Here is a 20,485-nt window from a genome sequence, read left to right as displayed (position 1 = left end):
GTTGCACTGATGGACTTAACTTTCTGCTAAGATTCCTTTGCATTCAAATTAATCCCCTTTAACACACTTCATTTTTTGAACAGCATTTGAAAAATATGCCAAGATACCTTAATTCATTTTACTTTAGATCTTTCCCAGGAAATTAAGAGCAATTTTATTCCTTTTGAATCTGCATCCCTTTTTAGTTAAATTACAGGCTAAGGTAAGACAATTTAGAGTGACTTGAACTTCCACTTTTGCTTTGACAGGCAAATTGTTGGAAATAATTAAATAAAAGAATACTCCTATTCCCCCCGAGCAGGAAAACATTTCTATGCCACCTCCAGCTCTAACTTTTGATGTTTGCGTTGACAGAAATGTCAATTACAGAACTAATAATAAAGTATATTGAAAATGTATGAAATGCCTGATCTATAAAAGAAACTATTACTTCCTACTCTGTGATTTTTGTAACTTTTTAAATATAGGTGATAGCTAATAGATTTTCAAAAGATGAGGTGACATCTCAAATAGCGAAAAATTGTTAAGAACAGAAATGAATTTTAGAGGAAAACAGAAATCTGATGACCTATTCTTCAGACCATATACATAAGAATATGAAACTGAAATTTTTATGTACTTTTGCATATTTTCAAATGCAATCCAGAAATGTTGCCTCTGTTTTTCTCGTCTTTCTTACCATTGAATCATTTTCAAGCATTATAAAAGGAAAAACATTATATCGATTATAATAAATATTATATATTTTTTAAAATTATTTGTTCATTCGTTTATTAGTGTTCATCCTATTTACTGAGCAGACAAGATCTCAATGAGAAGGTGGCATCTGAGGAAAAATTAGAATGAGGGTAGGTAGGGAACCATGCAGCAATCTAAGACAGAGAGTCCCAGCCAGCAGCTGGGACTGCAAGCACCACAGCCCAAGGCAAGTGTGCACCTGCTATGTCTGAAGAACAGCAAAAGGACAAGTGTGGCATGTGGAAGGGAGGGGGTGGTAGAGAATGAGGTCAGAAATGTAAAATTAAAAAAAAATTTTTTTTTTTAAGGTGAAAATCAGAGCAAGACTGCATTCAGCCCTGTCAACCATAGTAAAAAGAACTTTTGGCTAAGTGAAATGAGAAGCCAGTGGGGGATTTTAAGGAGAAGTAAAGTAATCTGACAAATTTCAAAAGAACATGTATGGCTGGTGTGGGGAACACAGACTAGGCTGGTAGGGACAAAGGTGGAAGGGGGGAAACCAGTTAGGAGCTAAGACAATACTTCAGTACAAGGAATGACAAAGTCAGATAAAGGTAGGCTTCTGGATTCTGAGATTTGGAGCCTAGGAAACGCCACCTGATGACAGGGGAAAACCAACAGCTTGATTTGGGAAGAAACAGTCTTCAGCTACCTAGTCCACTTGAAGTATAGCCTCTCTCCATTGAATAGAAAAGAAAGGCAAAACCATTTAGGAGACAGAATTCTGGAAACACAATTCGGTCAGGTACATGTAAGACCTCAGGTCCAGAACAGATATGTGACTAGTTAGGGCCCATTCTGGTCCCTCCAGAGTGCTCAGCCTTGCACACATACAGGGTCTTCCAGACCACCAGTGATATGTACAGTCTTAGGAAAGCCCACTTATTCCTTAAATCCTGTTAGATTCTGGCCAATCTGGAGTGCCTGGGTGGCTCAGTTGGTTGAGTGGACTGACTTTGGCTCAGGTCATGATCTCGCTGCTCATGGGTTCGAGCCCCACACTGGGCTCTGTGCTAACAGTTCAGGGCCTGGAGAATGCTTCGGATTCTGTCTTCCTCTCTCTCTGACCCTACCCCACTCATGCTCATGCTGTCGCTCTTGCTCCCTCTCTCTCAAAAAATAAATAAAACGTTAAAAAATTAAAAAAAAAAATTCTGGTCAATCTGTGGCTTTCTCCAGCCAGAATTACAACCTCATGCTATTTACAACATTGGCCATCCTTCTGCCACAAAAATCACGACTGTTTCCAACAACATTCCAGCAATACAAGGTTTCTATGTTTGCTCCAAATCACATAAAAACCCTTTCAGCAACTAAAGCAAAACTACTAATTTTCTTTCTGTCTTTTATTGAAGTATAGTTGACACACAATGTTAAATGCTATGCTCACCATAAGTGTAAGTAAGTCACCATCTGTCACCATACAACGCTATTACAGTATCACCGACTGTATTTCTCATGCTGTAACTTTCATCCCTGTGACTTATCTATCCCATAACTGGAAGCCTGTATCTCCCACTCCCCTTCAACCATTTAGCCCGTCGCCCCACCCCTCCCCTCTATGGATCGGTTTCTCCAAGCTCCTAGCTCTCACATCTTGCCCCACCCTTGTACAACTGCCACAATAATAAGCCAGTGGTGGGAATGAGCAGAATGGGAGCAGCTGCAGGGACTAAGCTACCAGACTGTTCTTCCCTGAGTTCAGTAGTTTTTCTTGAATGAATACTTCTCATTTTGTATAATTTGTCACTTTCTTAAGTCCTAAACTGGCTGGGTTTTGACAATTTTACTGACTTTTATCATTGCTTTTTGATAAATGGATTGGCCAAGCTCCTTACTCAGCCATTCTGCATTAAATACATTTTAAATGTAATTTGCCTGAGCAACCTACTAAAAAAAATGTCATAGAAAATATTTTGAAACATCTCTAAGTGCAGAAACTGCTAGTACGCTAAAATTACTGTTTTCTTTTTACTGTTAACATGCCTTTGTTGAAGCGCTTACTCAGGTGGACTGAGCCTGTAAGCAGAGTAAACAGCATTTGCAGAAGACACAGAAGCCTGTCAGGAAGCTGTACTGTTACAAATTCAGTGGTAACTCCTCTCTAATTTAGCTCTCTCTTTCCAGCTACAGATGAGCTCAAATTTCTTACCCCTTTCTTGGCCTAATATAACCCAATGTTTTTAATCCAATCTCTTTCCTCTTCTTCTGATCAACTTTCTTGAAAGGTTAGAACACCAGTCTCCCCTTCCTCAATCCACTAAAACAAGACTTTCCTGCCCAACTTCAGTAAAATCACCCTCACAGAGGTTCAGTGACCTCTAAAATTCACCAAACCCAATGAACAATTTTTGGTCTTATTATGCTGAACCTGTTACACGTGGCAATGCTGCACAACACTCCTGCCTTCACCGTCTGTTACTACACTGTCTTAGTTTTCCTCACATTATTCTGATCATTTTCTGCAAATCCTTTAGCTGGGCTTTCTTTTCCTGCATATACCCCTTACATGTCAGTGATCACCTAAACTCTACTTTCAACCTGCATCTCCCACGTTTCCCAAGGAAATTTCAGCCATTCTCATTGCTTCATGCTGAGGTCTCTCAAACCTTTATCTCTAACAATTAAACTTCTCTCATAATTAAAAACTATCTCTAGTACCTGAAAAACAGTCCAACTTTAATGTTCCACAGTAAGCTCAAACTCATCAATGTCTAAATCTTACCCTCATTCCGAAACCCACTCTTCTTCCCCTTGTCTCATTTGTTGGTACCAAGATCATCCAGCCACCTAACCTAGAAACCTAGATGTAACCTTTGATTCTTTTTCTTCCTTTCTCTTCTGCTGCTCATGACATCCAATTAATTTATAAACTTCTTGATCTTACCTCCAGAATTTCTCAAATGTATCTCTTTTGCCTCTCATTCCTTATATTTTTGAAGTAGCCATTTGGACACCACCGTGTCAAAAGAACTGTGTCAAAATGGCTACATCAAAAATGAAGAGTGGGGTGCCTGGGGGGGTTCAGTAGGTTGACAATCTGACTCCTCATTTCATCTCAGATCATGATCCCAGGGTCATGGAATAGAGTCCCAAGTCCGGCTCTGAACTGAACATGGAACCTGCTTAAGATTCTCTCTCCCTCTGCCCCTCTCCCCTACTCATGTGTGTGCATACACACTCTCTCAAAAAAAGAAGCTTGATCTCATTCGTTTTTATGACTGACATTGCATTGTATATACATACTACCCTTACTACCTCTTTGTTATCCATTCATTTATCAGTGGACATCTGGGCTGTTTCTACACCTTGGCTTTTGTAAATAATGCTATAATAGACATAGAGGTGCATATATCTTTTCAAATTAGTGCTTTTGTTTTCTCTAGGCAAATACCCAGTAATGGAATTACTGAATCATATGGTAATTCTATTTTTAATTTTCTGAAGAACCTCCATACTGTTTTCCACAGTGGCTGCACCAGTTTGCATTCCCACGAATAGTGCACGAGGATTCCTTTTTCTCCACATCTTTGACAACACTTGTTATTTCTTGTGGTTTTCATTTTAGCCAATCTGACAGGTGTGAGGGTAACTCACTGTGGTTTTGATTTGCATTGCCCTGATGATTTGCAACTACATGAATGGACCTAGAGGGTACAATGCTAAGTGAAGGAAGTCAGAGAAAGACAAATACCATATGATTTCAGTCATGTAGAATTTAAGAAACAAAATATATGAACAAAGGAAAAAGAAGAGACAAAAGCAAAACAAAACAAAAACACCACTAGACTTAAATACAGAGAACAAACTGGTGGTTGCCAGAGGGGAGGAAGGTGGGAGGATGGGGATGGGTAAAACAGATAAGAGGTACAAAGTCCAGTTACTAAATAAGTCATGAAGATGAAAAGTACAACATAGAGAATGTAGTCAATAAGATGGTAATAACGTTATTTGGTGACAGATGGTGACTACACTTATCGTTGTGTGCAATGGAAATGCACAGAATTGTTCAATCATTACATTATTGAACCCGCGTTGGGCTCTGTGCTGGCAGCATGGAGCCTGCCTCAGATTCTGTCTCCCTCTCTCTCTGCCTCTCCCCTGCTCACACTGTCTCTCTGTCTCTCTCTCTCAAAAAAAAAAAATAAATAAACATTAAAAAGAATTAAAAAGAAAATGATAGCCTTTCCAATGCTTACCTACATGATTTTAAGATCCTGGCAGTGGATGTTTCTGAATATTCTGATGATTCATAACAAGCTAAAACTGGGATCATTTGGTTTGTCATTTACTTCTAAATGTATCTGTTTTCTAGTTATGTTGCTTTCCATAAGTAAACACCTCTTTTGTTAAAGTGCATCTGCACAACTTTCAAATCTCTAAATCACACCTAAGGTAATTACTACTAAACCAAAAAATACCTTTCCAAGTCCTGAATAGCATCGAGTAATATGTCAGCCAAAACGCATGGAAAATAGGGGCACCTGGGTGGCTTAGTCGGTTGAGTGTTCGACTTCAGCTCAGGTCATGATCTCGCAGTTCACGAATTTGAGCCCCACGTTGGGCTCTGTGCTGACGGCCCAGAGCCTGGAGACTGCTTCAGATTCTGGGTCTCCCTCTCTCTCCCCCTCCCCCACCAGCACTCTCTGTCTCTCTCAAAAATAAATAAATATTAAAAAATGTTTTTAATAAAAAATGCATGGAAAATAAACTAAAGGAGTGCTTGCGTGTCTCAAAGATTTCTGTTGAAGAGAATATTTTGGCTTCCGATCAGTTTTTCTACAACCCATCCTTTAAAGAGGTATGTTTGGCTTCTGGCTGACATAACTGAAATATTCTATATCTAAAGTTCTTTTTTAATGCACTATCTGTATGCTGAAAGCACTCTTCAAAAATGCTTTCACATAAAACAATGCTATTTGGAAGATAGAGTCTCACATTATATTTTCATATTATGTTGCATTATGTTCTTCTAGCCAAGGTGTATGACATTAGACAGATGTAGAATATGATCTAAAATACATAAGAGCTAAAATATCTTGTCTGTAATATGAGAAATACTACCTTTTAAGCAAATGAGAATTATATCAATTCAGTGGTTTAAAGAAGAATACCTTGATTTTGTATGTCATGAAAATTCATTGACTTTAGAGTGACACTACCATAAGTTCGGATTCTGTATATTATTGTTAGTTCTTTGACCCCAAATTATTTACCTCAATTTTTTTAGTCAATTTCCTCATATGCTATATAAAGATGATACTTACTTTATTTCTAGGTCTAATATGAGAAAATATGAAACTAGATCTATTAAATATCTAATACATTATGTGCTACAAAGCAGATACTTAATCCATGTTAGTTGTCCTTCTTTTAAATTAGTGGATAGAAGGGATTTTTATTTAAATTATATAATGTATTCCTATGGAGTAGCAACTGTCATTCTATTATTTTTGTTCTCTCCCAATTCTAGTTCCATATATTTTTTATTTCTAAAGGGAATGGCATTTTTATAAGACATTACCTGAAATCTTAAGTTCAAATTCCTTTCTGGTAGATGCTTGTCACAACTGTTCTTCTTCTTGAGCAACATAACTCAATTACATTCCCAAACAGTCCTGTGGTTTTTATTTACCAGAAAAGAATGTGTTTCTATGTCTGGCCCAAAATTCTCCTGCAAATGATCTCTGGTCTTTACCTCTTTGTGTTGGCTGGGAAGGAGATGACCACAACAATGTTCCTGGGAGTCTTGTCTAGAATATAGTGGAGTCACACAATGGAAGTAAGGGCTGAACTCTGTGATCAAGAGAATACTGTGAAAGTGATGTTGCATGACTTCAATGCTAGGATATAAAAGGCACTGCAGTTTCCACTTTGGTCTCCTGGACTGCTGTCTGGGGAGCCATTATCCCAAAAGGACACCCAAGCAGCCCTTGTGGGGAGGCCTAGGTGGAGAGGAAGCAAAGTTGCTTGCCAACCACCAGCATCATTTTGGTAATTGTATGAATTAGCGCCTTTCTGCCCCACCCTGTTAAGTCTTCAGATGATTACAGCCCCAGACAACACTTAACTCTTCATAAGAAACTCTTAGCCAGAACTGCCCACACAAGCCACTCCCTAATTCCTGACCTTCAGAAACCATAAGAGATAATAAGTGGTTTTGTTTTTTAACCCCCCCCCCAAAAAAGAACTCTAAACTACATCCAGCATAAAAATTTAAATGGATCACGGACAAATCATTAAGGAAAAAAACTGACAAGTTAGACTTCATAAAACAAACTCTTGCTCTCCAAAAGACACTATTCACAAAATGAAAAGGCAAACTACAGAATGGGACAAAATATTTGTAAAACCTATCTAATGAAGGACTTTTATCTATATAAACAGAGATAGAGAAATGAAATCTTAAAAATCAATCAGAAAACAAACAACCCAATTTAAAAATGGGCACCAGATCTGAACAGACTGTTGGACCAAGAAGATATACAAATGGCAAATATCATATGAAAAAATGAACAACATGATGAGTCAGTTGGGAAAATTCAAATTAATATCACAAGATACCACTATACTCCCACTAGAACAGCTAAAATTTTAAATATTGACAATGCCAAATGTAGATAAGGATATGGAACAACTAACTCACATGCTGCTAAGGATGGATGATACAGCTACTTTGAAAAACAGCCTAGTGGTTTCTTATAAAGTTAAATACACCCTTACCATAAGACTTCTCCTACCAAAAGTCTACTCCTAGCTATTCACCCAAGAAAAATGAAAGCATATACTCAGCAAAGACTTATACTCAAACATCCAGAGCAACTTTATTCCTAACAGCCAATAGCTACAAACAACCCAAAGGCTCATTAACTGATGTGATAAAGAAATTGTGGCATATGTTTACAATAAATTACCAGTCAGCAACAAAAAGGAACCAACTACTGATACAACAGATAAATCTCAAAAGATTTGCTATGTGAAAGAGGCTAAATACCATAGACTACATTAAGATTCCTTTTACATGAAGATGTAGAAAAGGCAAAACAGGAGGACAGAAAACAGATTGGTGGTTGCCAGAAACCACAGGTGAGGAGAAAGGATGACTTGTGAAAAAAGCGTGAAGGAAATCTGGGGGTAATAGAAATATTTTATATTATGGTTCTGGTGATGGTTATACAGATGTACCCATCTGCCAAAATTCAATGAACTATACAATTAAAATGGGTATACTGGGGGCACCTGGCTAGCTTGGTCAGTAGGCAAGTGACTTGATCTTGGGGTTGCAAATTCAAGTACCATGTTGGGTGTAGAGATTAAAAATAAAATATTAAAAAAAATAAACTGGGTACATTCTATTGCATGCAAATTATACCTTCATAAAGTTTTATTAAACACTTAGAATAATGTTTACATGTAATAAACACTCAATACATATTAACCAAAAATAACTAGTATTTGTATGGCAAGTACTAGTTTCATAGAAAGACTAAGAAATTCTAAGATGCTTTTTGCAAAGGTGATATCAATTCAGAAATTATTTTTAACAAATCCTACCCTGTAAGCAGATAATTTTTTAAATGTCCATTTATGTATTTTGACAGAGAGAGATACAGAGTGTGCACACACACTCGCGTGCACACAAGCAGGGGAGGAGCAGAGAGTGATAGAGAATCTCAAGCAGGCTCTGTGCTGTCAACACAGAGCCCAACACAGGGCTCGATCTTTCGAACCATGAGATCATGACCTGAGCAGAAATCAAGGGTCGGATGCTTAACTCACTAAGCCACCCAGGTGGCTTGTAAGCAGATAATTTAAGGGTTTAAAGTAAAGATCTGCCATTTAGTTCTAATTTCTATAAAAAGAAGACTGAGCACAGAGCCAAATGAAGTGTGACTCTTATGGGGTTGGTCAGCATCTCTCAGCAGCATCCATGTAGTAAACAGAGCAGATATCATGCTATTTCAAATAAGTGAGTGGTAAAATGATAAGGCAACAACAAAAAACAAGTCAGAATTAAATAATATCAAATGAGTATAGGACATGACATATCACTAAAATTCTAAAAACACTTGAGAGAAGTTGAAACTTCTCATTAAACACTTTAAAAATATTTGAAATGAGGGGTGCCTGGGTGGTTCAGTCAGTTGAGCGTCCGACTTCGGCTCAGATCATGATCTCACGGCTCGTGAGTTCAAGCCCCGCGTCGGGCTCTGTGCTGACAACTCAGAGCCTGGAGCCTGCTTCCAATTCTGTGTCTCCCCCTCTCTCTGCCCCTAACCCACTCGCATTCTGTCTCTGTATCTCTCAAAAATAAATAAACATTAAAAAAAAATTTTTTTTAATATTTGAAATGAAATAGGAAGCAAAATAGCAAAGTGAGGCTGTCAATTTAAATAGTTACGTAAGTGGAGCCAGGGACTACGCAACCAAGAAACTGAAGAATCAAAATCTCTTCTGCATCTAGCAGAATCTAGCCTAAGAGTAGCAAAAACTAGGAAAAATCAGCATTCTTTCTCTCCATCCCCCCCCCCCCCGACACACACACACACACACACACACACACACACACACACACACACACACACACACACACACACCTGTGAGGGTTATAAATAAAGCAGCTATATATAGAAAGACAACTGAATAAGTTTCACTTCTTACCCTCTTCTGCTTCATCCTCCTGTGGTGACATGGGACCCCCTCCACTAGTGGGAGTGACCGGTTCCTCCTTCTCAGACTGTCGCTGCAGACTTACTACCTCATATATTGCATCTCCAGCATTGGTATGGCCTTTTCCCTCATACTGAGAAAGATATAAACATGTGTTTCAATATTAGAAACTTGAAGGACAGACTGAAAGATAGTAATTCAATGGTTCATCAAAAAGACCTGAAATTAGGAAGAGCATGTCATGTTTGATCTACACCAAGACTGAAGTACAAATTTTTCAAGTGTGTTGTTCTCCGCATGATATTCTAAATGCATTATTCTTCCAGTATTATTTTAACCAATGAAACCTAATAACCATATTGGGAGAAATTTTCCATTTAACAAAAGAAATCCTAAAATACCACAGACTCTAGGGCAGATAGGTAAGTAATGCTGGATTTCTAGGACTGACTGGCTCACACTGAGATAAAGGGGTATCAGTTACATCCATCAAGTAATTCAGGGAAGTAGATAGTTTTTACCTTATAAATGGTGAAAAGAGAAAGAAATGAAAAACAGAAAATAATAAAATGGTAGGCCTAAATCCAAATATATCTATAACTATATTAAATAAAAATGGCCTAAACATACCAATTAAAAGACAAAGACTGTCAGATTGACAATTGACACAATTGCATTCTATCTAAAAAAAAAAGAAAAACTTTAAATGTAATGTAGGTAAGTTAAAATTGGGGAAGAAGATATACCATGAAAACACTAAGAAGAAAACAGAAGAGACCATATCAATATAAGATAGACTACCACACAAGTAAAAAGTCACTAGGAATAAAGAAGGTGATTGACCAATGTTAAAAGAATCAATTTAACAAGAACACCAAAGCATCTTATAAGTAAATTCACCTAACAACTGGGTCTCAAATATATAAAAGATGGGATGGGGGCACTCCAACTCTCAGTTGGAAGAGTGTGAAACTCTTGATATTGGGATTATAAATTCGAGCCCCACACTGTTTTACTGATTACTTGAGTAAATAAAATTTACTCAAAAAAATAAAATCTTTAAAAAAAAAAAGAATTGATGGAAATGAAAGGAGATGGACAAACCCACATTTACAATTAGAGACTTCACATTCCTCTCACAATAAAAAAAGTAGACAATAATACATCAAGGTTATAGAATTGAACATCAACAACATGATCTAACATTTACAGACCACTACATATAACAAAGGCAGAATTTACATTTATACACATTTTTATATATACATTTATATATATTTATGTATTTATATATATATACACATTTATATATATGTATATATACACATTTATATACATATGTATATATATACATTTATATACAAGATGTATATGAGGAAAAGCTAGGAAACTGTGATGTAAGATATCAAAGGAGAACTAAAGAAACGGAGAGATAGTCCATGTTTGTGTATAGGAAGACTCAATGTTGCTGTCAGTTCCTCCCAACTTGATCTACAGATTCAATGCAATCCCAATCCAAATCCCAGAAAGATGCCCTGTGGATGTCAAAAACTAATTCTAAAGTGTACAGAAAGAGGCAAAAGACCCAGAATAACCGATACAATACTGAAGAACAAAATCTGGGGACTGACACTACCTGACTTACTATAAAGAGAAAGTAATCGAAGTTAGGAAGATGATGGTGGCCTAGGAGGATGCTGGGCTCACTGTGTCCTGCTGATCACTTAGATTCCATCCACATCTATCTAAATAACCCAGAAAGCTGCCAGAAGACTAGCAGAACGGACTCTCGGGAGCCAAGCATAGATAAGAGGCCCACGGAAGAGGGTAGGAAGGGCGGAGAGGCGGTGTGCGCTACATGGACTGGTGGGAGGGAGCCGGGCAGTGGAGGGGCAGCCAGCCCACCCAGCAAGGCAGAGCCCCTGAGTCTGCCTTGCAAAAGCAGAGGGGCTGGACTGTGTGAGTTCTCACAGCCAGTAGGACTTCACATCTGGAATGTTATAAGTCAACAGCTCTGCTTGGAGAGTGGGAGGGCTAGATGACAATGGAAGGGAGAGTTGTTGAGCCCCGGAGGACAGAGCTCAGCTTGGCGGGGAACAAAGGCACTGGAAAGCTCCATCTCCCTCACCCATCCCCCAGCCCAAATCCGAAAGGGAACCAGTTCCCGTCAGGGATCTTGCTTGCACCACAAACACCCAACACTGTGCTTCTGTGGATCCATCCCTCCGACAGGTCTGCCTCCCTCCCGGTGCCTCAGGACCCCTCCCGAAGTGAACCACTAGCAAAGAGAGCTGAGCCTGCCTCTCCCGCCCCTGTGCACCTTGCAGATCCACCCAGGCTAATACGCCAGATCCCATAGAAGCAGCACCACAAGCCTGGCAGTGTGCAAGCAGCCCAGACAAGGGCCACACCACTCCACAGTGAGTCCTGCCCCTGGGAGAGGGGAAGATAAGGTACACACCAGTCTGACTGTGGCCCCAGCGGTGGGTTGTGGGCAGACATCAGGTCTGACTGTGGCCCCGCCCACCAACACAAGTAACTCCAGACAGCACAGAGGAAGAGCCCTGCAGTTCCACGCCACACCAGGGACTATCCAAAATGACAAAATGGAAGAATTTTCCTCAAAAGAAACTCCAGAAAGTAGTGAGAGCTAATGAACAATTAAACAATATATTCTGGCTCAAAAACGATTTAATCAATATAACAGAAAATGAATTTAAAATAATAGTCATAAAATTAATCGCTGGGCTTCAAAAAAGGATAGAGGACAGCAGAGAATCTATTGCTACAGAGATCAAGGGACTAAGAAACAGGAGGAGCTAAAAAAAAATGCTATAAATGAGCTGCAAAATAAAATGGAAGCAACCACAGTCCGGATTCAAGAGGCAGAGGAGAGAATAGGTGAATTAGAAGATAAAATTATGGAAAAAAAGGAAGCTGAGAAAAAGAGAGATAAAAAAATCCAGGAGTATGAGGGGAGAATTAGAGAACTAAGTGATGCGATAAAACACAATAATGTACACATAATTGAGATTCCAGAGGAGGAAGAGAGAGGTGCTAAAGGTATACTTGAAGAGATCATAGCTGAGAACTTCCCGGATCTGGGGAAGGAAAAAGGCATTGAAATCCAAGAGGCACAGAGAACTCCCTTCAGACGTAGCTTGAATTGATCTTCTGCATGACATATCATAGTGAAACTGGCAAAATACAAGGATAAAAAGAAAATACTGAAAGCAGCTAGGGATAAACGTACTCTAACATATAAAGGGAGACCGATAAGACCAGTGATGGATCTATCTACTGAAACTTGGCAGGCCAGAAAGGAATGGCAGGAGATCTTCCATGTGATGAACAGAAAAAATATGCAGCTGAGAATCCTTTATCCAGCAAGTCTGTCATTTAGAACAGAAGGAGAGATAAAGGTCTTCCAAAATAAACAAAAACTGAAGGAATTTAATCACCACTAAACCAGCCCTACAAGAGATCCTAAGGGGGATCCTAAGAGACAAAGTACCAAAGACATCACTACAAGCATGAAACCTACGGACATCACAATGACTCTAAACCCATATCTTTCTATAATAACACTGAATGTAAATGGACTAAATGTGCCAACCAAAAGACATAGGGTATCAGAATGGATAAAAAAAAACAAGACCCATCTATTTCCTGTCTACAAGAGACTCATTTTAGACCTGAGGACACCTTCAGATTGAAAGTGAGGGGATGGAGAACTATCTATCATGCTACTGGAAGTCAAAAGAAAGCTGGAGTAGCCATACTTATATCAGACAAACTAGACTTTAAATTAAAGGCTGTAACAAGAGATGAAGAAGGGCATTATATAATAATTACAGGGTCTATCCATTGGGAAGAGCTAACAATTATAAATGTCTTTGCACCGAATACGGAAGCCCCCAAATATATAAAACAATTAATCATAAACACAAGCAACCTTATTGATAATAAGAATGTGGTAATTGCAGGGGACTTTAATACTCCACTTACAACAATGGATAAATCATCTAGACACAGGATCAATAAAGAAACAAGGGCCCTGAATGATACATTGGATCAGATGGACTTGACAGATATATTTAGAACTCTGCATCCCAAAGCAACAGAATATACTTTCTTCTCGAGTGCACATGGAACATTCTCCAAGATAGATCACATACTGGGTCACAAAATAGCCCTTCATAAGTATACAAGAATTGAAATCATACCATGCACACTTTCAGACCACAATGCTATGAAGCTTGAAATCAATCACAGGAAAAAGTCTGGAAAACCTCCAAAAGCATGGAGGTGAAAGAACACCCTACTGAAGAATGAATGGATCAACCAGGCAGAGACGAAATTAAAAAATATATGGAAACAAATGAAAATGAAAATACAACAATCCAAACGCTTTGGGACGCAGTGAAGGCAGTCCTGAGAGGAAAATACATTGCAACCCAGGCCTATCTCAAGAAACAAAAAAATCCCAAATACAAAATCTAACAGCACACCTAAAGGAAATAGAAGCAGAACAGCAAAGACACCCCAAACCCAGCAGAAGAAGAGAAATAATAAAGATAAGAGCACAAATAAACAAAATAGAATCTAAAAAAACTGTAGAGCAGATCAATGAAACCAAGAGTTGGTTTTTTGAAAAAATGAACAAAATTGATAAACCTCTAGCCAGGCTTCTCAAAAAGAAAAGGGAGATAACCCAAATAGATAAAATCATGAATGAAAATGGAATTATTACAACCAATCCCTCAGAGATACAAACAATTATCAGGGAATACTATGAAAAATTATATGCCAACAAACTGGACAACCTGGAAGAAATGGACAAATTCCTGAACACCCACACACTTCCAAAACTCAAACAGGAAGAAATAGAAAGCTTGAACAGACCCATAACCAGCAAAGAAATTGAATCAGTTATCAAAAATCTCCCAACAAATAAGAGTCCAGGGCCAGATGGCTTCCCTGGGGAATTCTATCAGACATTTAAAGCAGAGATAATACCTATCCTTCTCAAGCTGTTCGAAAAAATAGAAAGGGAAGGAAAACTTCCAGACTCATTCTATGAAGCCAGCATTACTTTGATTCCTAAACCAGACAGAGACCCAGTAAAAAAAGAACTACAGGCCAATATCCCTGATGAATATGGATGCAAAAATTCTCAATAAGATACTAGCAAATCGAATTCAACAGCATATAAAAAGAATTATTCACCATGATCAAGTGGGATTCATTCCTGGGATGCAGGGTTGGTTCAACATTCGCAAATCAATCAATGTGATACATCACATTAATAAAAGAAAAGATAAGAACCATATGATCCTGTCCATCGATGCAGAAAAGGCCTTTGACAAAATTCAGCATCCTTTCTTAATAAAAACCCTTGAAAAAGTCGGCATAGAAGGAACATACTTAAACATCATAAAAGCCATTTATGAAAAGCCCACAGCTAATATCAACTTCATTGGGGGAAAACTGAGAGCTTTCCCCCTCAGATCAGGAACGTGACAGGGAAGTCCACGCTCACCGCTGTTGTTTAACATAGTGCTGGAAGTGCTAGCATCAGCAATCAGACAACAAAAGGAAATCAAAGGCATCAAAATTGGCAAAGATGAAGTTAAGCTTTCACTTTTTGCAGATGACATGATATTATACATGGAAAACCCGACAGACTCCACCAGAAGTCTGCTAGAACTGATACATGAATTCAGCAAAGTTGCAGGATACAAAATCAATGTACAGAAATCAGTTGCATTCTTATACACTAATAATGAAGCAACAGAAAGACAAATAAAGAAACTGACCCCATTCACAATTGCACCAAGAAGCATAAAATACCTAGGAATAAATCTAACCAAAGATGTAAAAGATCTGTATGCTGAAAACTATAGAAAGCTTATGAAGGAAACTGAAGAAGATATAAAGAAACGGCAAGACATTCCGTGCTCATGGATTGGAAGAGTAAATATTGTCAAAATGTCAATACTACCCAAAGCTATCTACACATTCAATGCAATCCCAATCAAAATTGCACCAGCATTCTTCTCAAAACTAGAACAAGCAATCCTAAAATTCATATGGAACCACAAAAGGCCCCGGATAGCCAAAGTAATTTTGAAGAAGACCAAAGCGGGAGGCATCACAATCCCAGACTTTAGCCTCTACTACAAAGCTGTAATCATCAAGACGGCATGGTATTGGCACAAAAACAGACACATAGACCAATGGAATAGAATAGAAACCCCAGAACTAGACCCACAAACGTATGGCCAACTCAATCTTTGACAAAGCAGGAAAGAATATCCAATGGAAAAAAGCCAGTCTCTTTAACAAATGGTGCTGGGAGAACTGGACAGCAACATGCAGAAGGATGAAACTAGACCACTTTCTTACACCATTCACAAAAATAAACTCAAAATGGATAAAGGACCTGAATGTGAGACAGGAAACCATCAAAACCCTAGAGGAGAAAGCAGGAAAAGACCTCTCTGACCTCAGCCGCAGCAATTCTTACTTGATACATCCCCAAAGGCAAGGGAATTAAAAGCAAAAATGAACTATTGGGACCTGATGAAGATAAAAAACTTTTGCACAGCAAAGGAAACAATCAACAAAACTAAAAGGCAACCAACGGAATGGGAAAAGATATTTGCAAATGACATACTGGACAAAGGGCTAGTATCCAAAATCTATAAAGAGCTCACCAAACTCCACACCCGAAAAACAAATAACCCAGTGAAGAAATGGGCAGAAAACATGAATAGACACTTCTCTAAAGAAGACATCCAGATGGCCAACAGGCACATGAAAAGATGTTCAACATCACTCCTCATCAGGGAAATACAAATCAAAACCACACTCAGATATCACCTCACGCCAGTCAGAGTGGCCAAAATGAACAAATCAGGAGACTATAGATGCTGGAGAGGATGTGGAGAAACGGGAACCCTCTTGGGAATGCAAACTTGGGAATGCAAACCCTCTTGGGAATGCAGCCGCTCTGGAAAACAGTGTGGAGGTTCCTCAAAAAATTAAAAATAGATCTACCCTATGACCCAGCAATAGCACTGCTAGGAATTTACCCAAGGGATACAGGTATGCTGATGCATAGGGGCACTTGGACCTCAATGTTTATAGCAGCACTTTCAACAATAGCCAAATTATGGAAAGAGCCTAAATGTCCATCAACTGATGAATGGATAAAGAAATTGTGGTATATACACAATGGAATACGACCTGGCAATCAGAAAGAATGAAATATGGCCTTTTATAGCAATGTGGATGGAACAGGAGAGTGTTAGGCTAAGTGAAATAAGTCATACAGAGAAAGACAGATACCATATGTTTTCACTCTTATGTGGATCCTGAGAAACTTAACACAAGTCCATGAGGAAGGGGAAGGAAAAAAAAAAAAAAAAGAGGTTAGAGAGGGAGAGAGCCAAAGCATAAGGGACTCTTAAAAACAGAATAAACTGAGGGTTGATGGGGGTGGAAGGGAGGGGAGGGTGGGTGGTGGGCATTGAGGAGGGCACCTGTTGGGATGAGCACCGGGTGTTGTAACGGAAACCAATTTGACAATAAATTCATAAAAAAAAAAAGAGAGAGAAAGTAATCAAGATAGTGTGTTACTGGCAAAAGAACAGATGAATAGATGAACAGAACAAAATAGCACAGAAATAGACTCACACATATATAGTCGGACAATCTTTAACAAAGGAGCAAAAGCAATACAATGTAGAAAAGACAGCCTTTTTAACAATTGGTACAGAAACACTGGACATCCATGCCAGAATATAAGAAATACAGACACAGACCTTACTCCTTTCCCAAAAATTGAGTCAAAATTAGAGCACCTGGGTGGCTTAGTCAGTTGCGCATCCAACTTCAGTTCAGGTCATGATCTCACAGCCCCTGAGTTTGAGCCCCACTTGAGGCTCTGTGCTGTCAGTTCAGAGCCTGGAGCCTGCTTCAGATTGTGTGTCACCTTCTCTCTCTGCCCCTCCCCCATTCACGCCCTGTCTCTGTCTCTCAAAAAATGAATAAACATTTAAAAAATTTTAACAAAGATATAATACCAATGCTATAAAAAAAATTCTTTAAGGAAATATAAAAAAGGGATTCCCAACTCACTGTACATGGCCATTTCTCTGATACCAAAAGAAAGAAGGTATTACAAGAAGAAAAAAAAAAAAAGACCAATATCCCTCATAAAAACATCCAAAAAAAATCCTCAGTCAAATATTAGCAAATAAATCCGGCAACCTAGTTTATACATATGGATATATGTCATATACCCACACAACCAGTGGGGGTTTATCTGGGAAATGCAACAGTAGTTCAACATTGACAGAAATCAACATAATCCACCCTGTTTTCAGACTAAAGAAGAAAGACCAAATGATAAACTGACAAAGGCATTTGAGAAAATTCAGCATTCATTCATTCATTCATGTTAAAGACTTTAAGTAAACCAGGAATACAAGGGAATTTTCTCAACCTGATAAACAGTATCTATGATAAACCTACAACCAACATCACACTTAATGCTAAAAGACTGAATGCTTTCCTTCTGAGATTGAGAACACGACAAGGACATACACTGTCAACATTCCCATTCAACATCACATGGAAGTCTTAGCTAGTGCAATAAAGCAAGAAAAAGAAAGAATAGGCACACAGATTGGAAAAGAAGAAGTAAAACTGTTCTTATTTACAAACAATGTAAGTCCATGTCAGGAGTTGACAAACTTTTTCTATAAAAAGCTAGATAGGAAATATTTTAAGCTTTGCAAGCCATATGGTCTCAATCACAACTACTCAACTTTGTTGTTGTGGATAAGTGTTACAACAGTGGTAAAATATTTCATCTGCACTTAGTTTCCTATATAAACATAATTTTCTCTACTACTATAATCTCATGTAGACCTAAACATTAAAAATGAGATTTTTTTTAATAAAAAATACATTTATTTCCAATATTCACATATTTTTAGATAACTAAAAATCAATCTGTCTGTATTTATAAAATACATTATCTGGTTCAAGTCAGAATTAATTACAGCACTTTGAAACATATAAATACAGGGTAGCTGCTCAATAAATGTGGTTGACTAACACACGTTACAAAGATTCATCACAGTTATGCAAATAAACCCTAATTGTGCTTAATGGTACACTATCATCAAATGCAAAGGACGATATGCTCATATCTGTATTCAGAATCTTTAGGATAGGGTCTGGGAATGGGGGTTTTTGTAGAGCCACAACTGATTCTGATGAAAAGCTAAATTGTGAAGCACTGCCTATAAGAACTCTTGTTTTAACAAAAATGTCTATGTTTAAAAAATCATATAACAATCAGATAAGCTCACTAAGCTACAGATATACATAATAATGTGGAAAAAAACATATTTGCAACTTGCAAGCAGCTTCTATTTGATTCTATACAACTGAAGGTAAAGAAAGTCAGTTCTAAACAAAAGTGTTAAGTTAGTAAACCATTTGCCTTCTACAGATTTTTATTTTCCCACAACCACTCAAAGTACTCCAAACCTTGTTAATTTTCATCTTTCTGCAATTAGAACAGTTATTCTTCTTTTTCAGTTATGCTTACTTTTTTCCAGTTTTACTGAGCTATAATTGACATACAACATTGTATAATTTTAAGGTGTACAACATAATGATTTGATATACTACATATGATATATTGTGAAATAATTTCCACAGTAAGTTAGTTACTATACATTACCTCACAAACTTACTCTTGGTTATACTAATTTATTACACTTTGATTTAAATAGGTTTAAATCAACATGCATCTTCAAAAGAAAATTTTCCTTTTGGGTTTTTAAACTGTTAAAACAAAAACCAAAGGCCCGAAATGGTGTCATTTAGACCAAGTTCCCAAACCAGTACTTAATACATAAATACCTGCAGTTTCAAACTTCTCCAGAAATGTAGCCTTGACTGGTTAATCCATACCAGTGAAATTTTTCAATCCATACCAGTGAGTGAGCCACCTGGGTCCTCTCTACCCCACAAAGAAAGTTAAGGTAACCTGCATGATTAAAAAAAAAAAAAAAAACCTTGCTTTTCCCCTAGAAAGCAGCCTCATCTGGACCAATCCTTTTCCTTTGCTAATGACTTTCTTGCCCCACCCTCCTTCTATAAAAATCTTCCATTTCATACAACTCTTTGGAGCACTCAACTTGCTAGATTGGGTGCTGCCCAATTCATGAATTGTTTATATTTGAGATCTTCATATTTGCTTGGTTGAATTTTACTATTTAACAGATTTGGTGGCAGTGGTAGGATCTGAAGTAAAATTCCGACAGCTTTCAGGGATAATGAGAAACACGGGTATGGTACCTGCAATCGCTGTGAGTTCACTGTCTTCCTCATCATTTTTGAGGGCTATGGGTAAGCAAACTCTAGTCTGAGCTCTGCCTTTTTGTCTGCACTCAAGCTCCTAATCTGATTGGCTTTCCTTTGGGAGGTCAGCTTGAGCCAGCAGACAGTTATGGCCAAAGCCCAACTGAGCTGGCAGTTCTGCCTAGAGCCCAGTAGAGATGCCAATTTTGCCCAGGGCCCGAATAAGCTGGCAGAAGGATCTGCCCAGAACCAAGACCCCAACCCTTCAGACCACAATTCCCTGGGGAGAAGACTGCAGCAGGGCTCCACAGGAATTGTCAGTGGTGTGCACAGGGCCTTCCTGTGGCCAAGACACAGTACAGCTACCATATTAAGGTACATGTTTGTTTGTCGTTTTGTGTAAAAAAAGGTTATTGCTAGTGCGATACTGGAGGCAAAAGGCCACAAAAATCGGTGGGTACAGGTCAAGCATTTAAAGGTTATTAGAGTACTCACCACTTTAAGAAGACTCCTGTGGTAGGATCAGTTGATCACAGATTGATTGGATTAACACTAGGTCATGTAACAACCTCCAGAAAACTTCCGTGCAACAAATCCCCAACCCCACAGCACACAACTTTTAGTATTAGTTTGGCTCTGAGAAACTCTAAAGAGTCAAGCATACCTGCTTATTTTATGCCTAAGAACTACA

The 20,485-nt window shown here is 38.3% G+C and overlaps 1 protein-coding gene across 8 annotated transcripts in view; it reads right to left on the bottom strand.

Annotated features, from left to right (window-relative positions):
• RABGAP1L (RAB GTPase activating protein 1 like) overlaps positions 1 to 20,485 on the bottom strand; it is a 758,000-nt gene that overhangs the window by 579,076 nt on the left and 158,439 nt on the right. For all 8 annotated transcript variants that reach the window (XM_043568487.1, XM_043568490.1, XM_043568491.1 and 5 more), the window contains one exon: positions 9,400 to 9,541. In XM_043568487.1, the coding sequence (XP_043424422.1) occupies positions 9,400 to 9,541 (142 nt within the window). The remainder of the gene's footprint in view (positions 1 to 9,399; positions 9,542 to 20,485) is intronic.

Source organism: Prionailurus bengalensis, chromosome E4, assembly GCF_016509475.1.
Source record: "Prionailurus bengalensis isolate Pbe53 chromosome E4, Fcat_Pben_1.1_paternal_pri, whole genome shotgun sequence".
NCBI classification, from domain to species: domain Eukaryota; kingdom Metazoa; phylum Chordata; class Mammalia; order Carnivora; family Felidae; genus Prionailurus; species Prionailurus bengalensis.
This window is presented reverse-complemented; position numbering and strand designations above follow the sequence as displayed.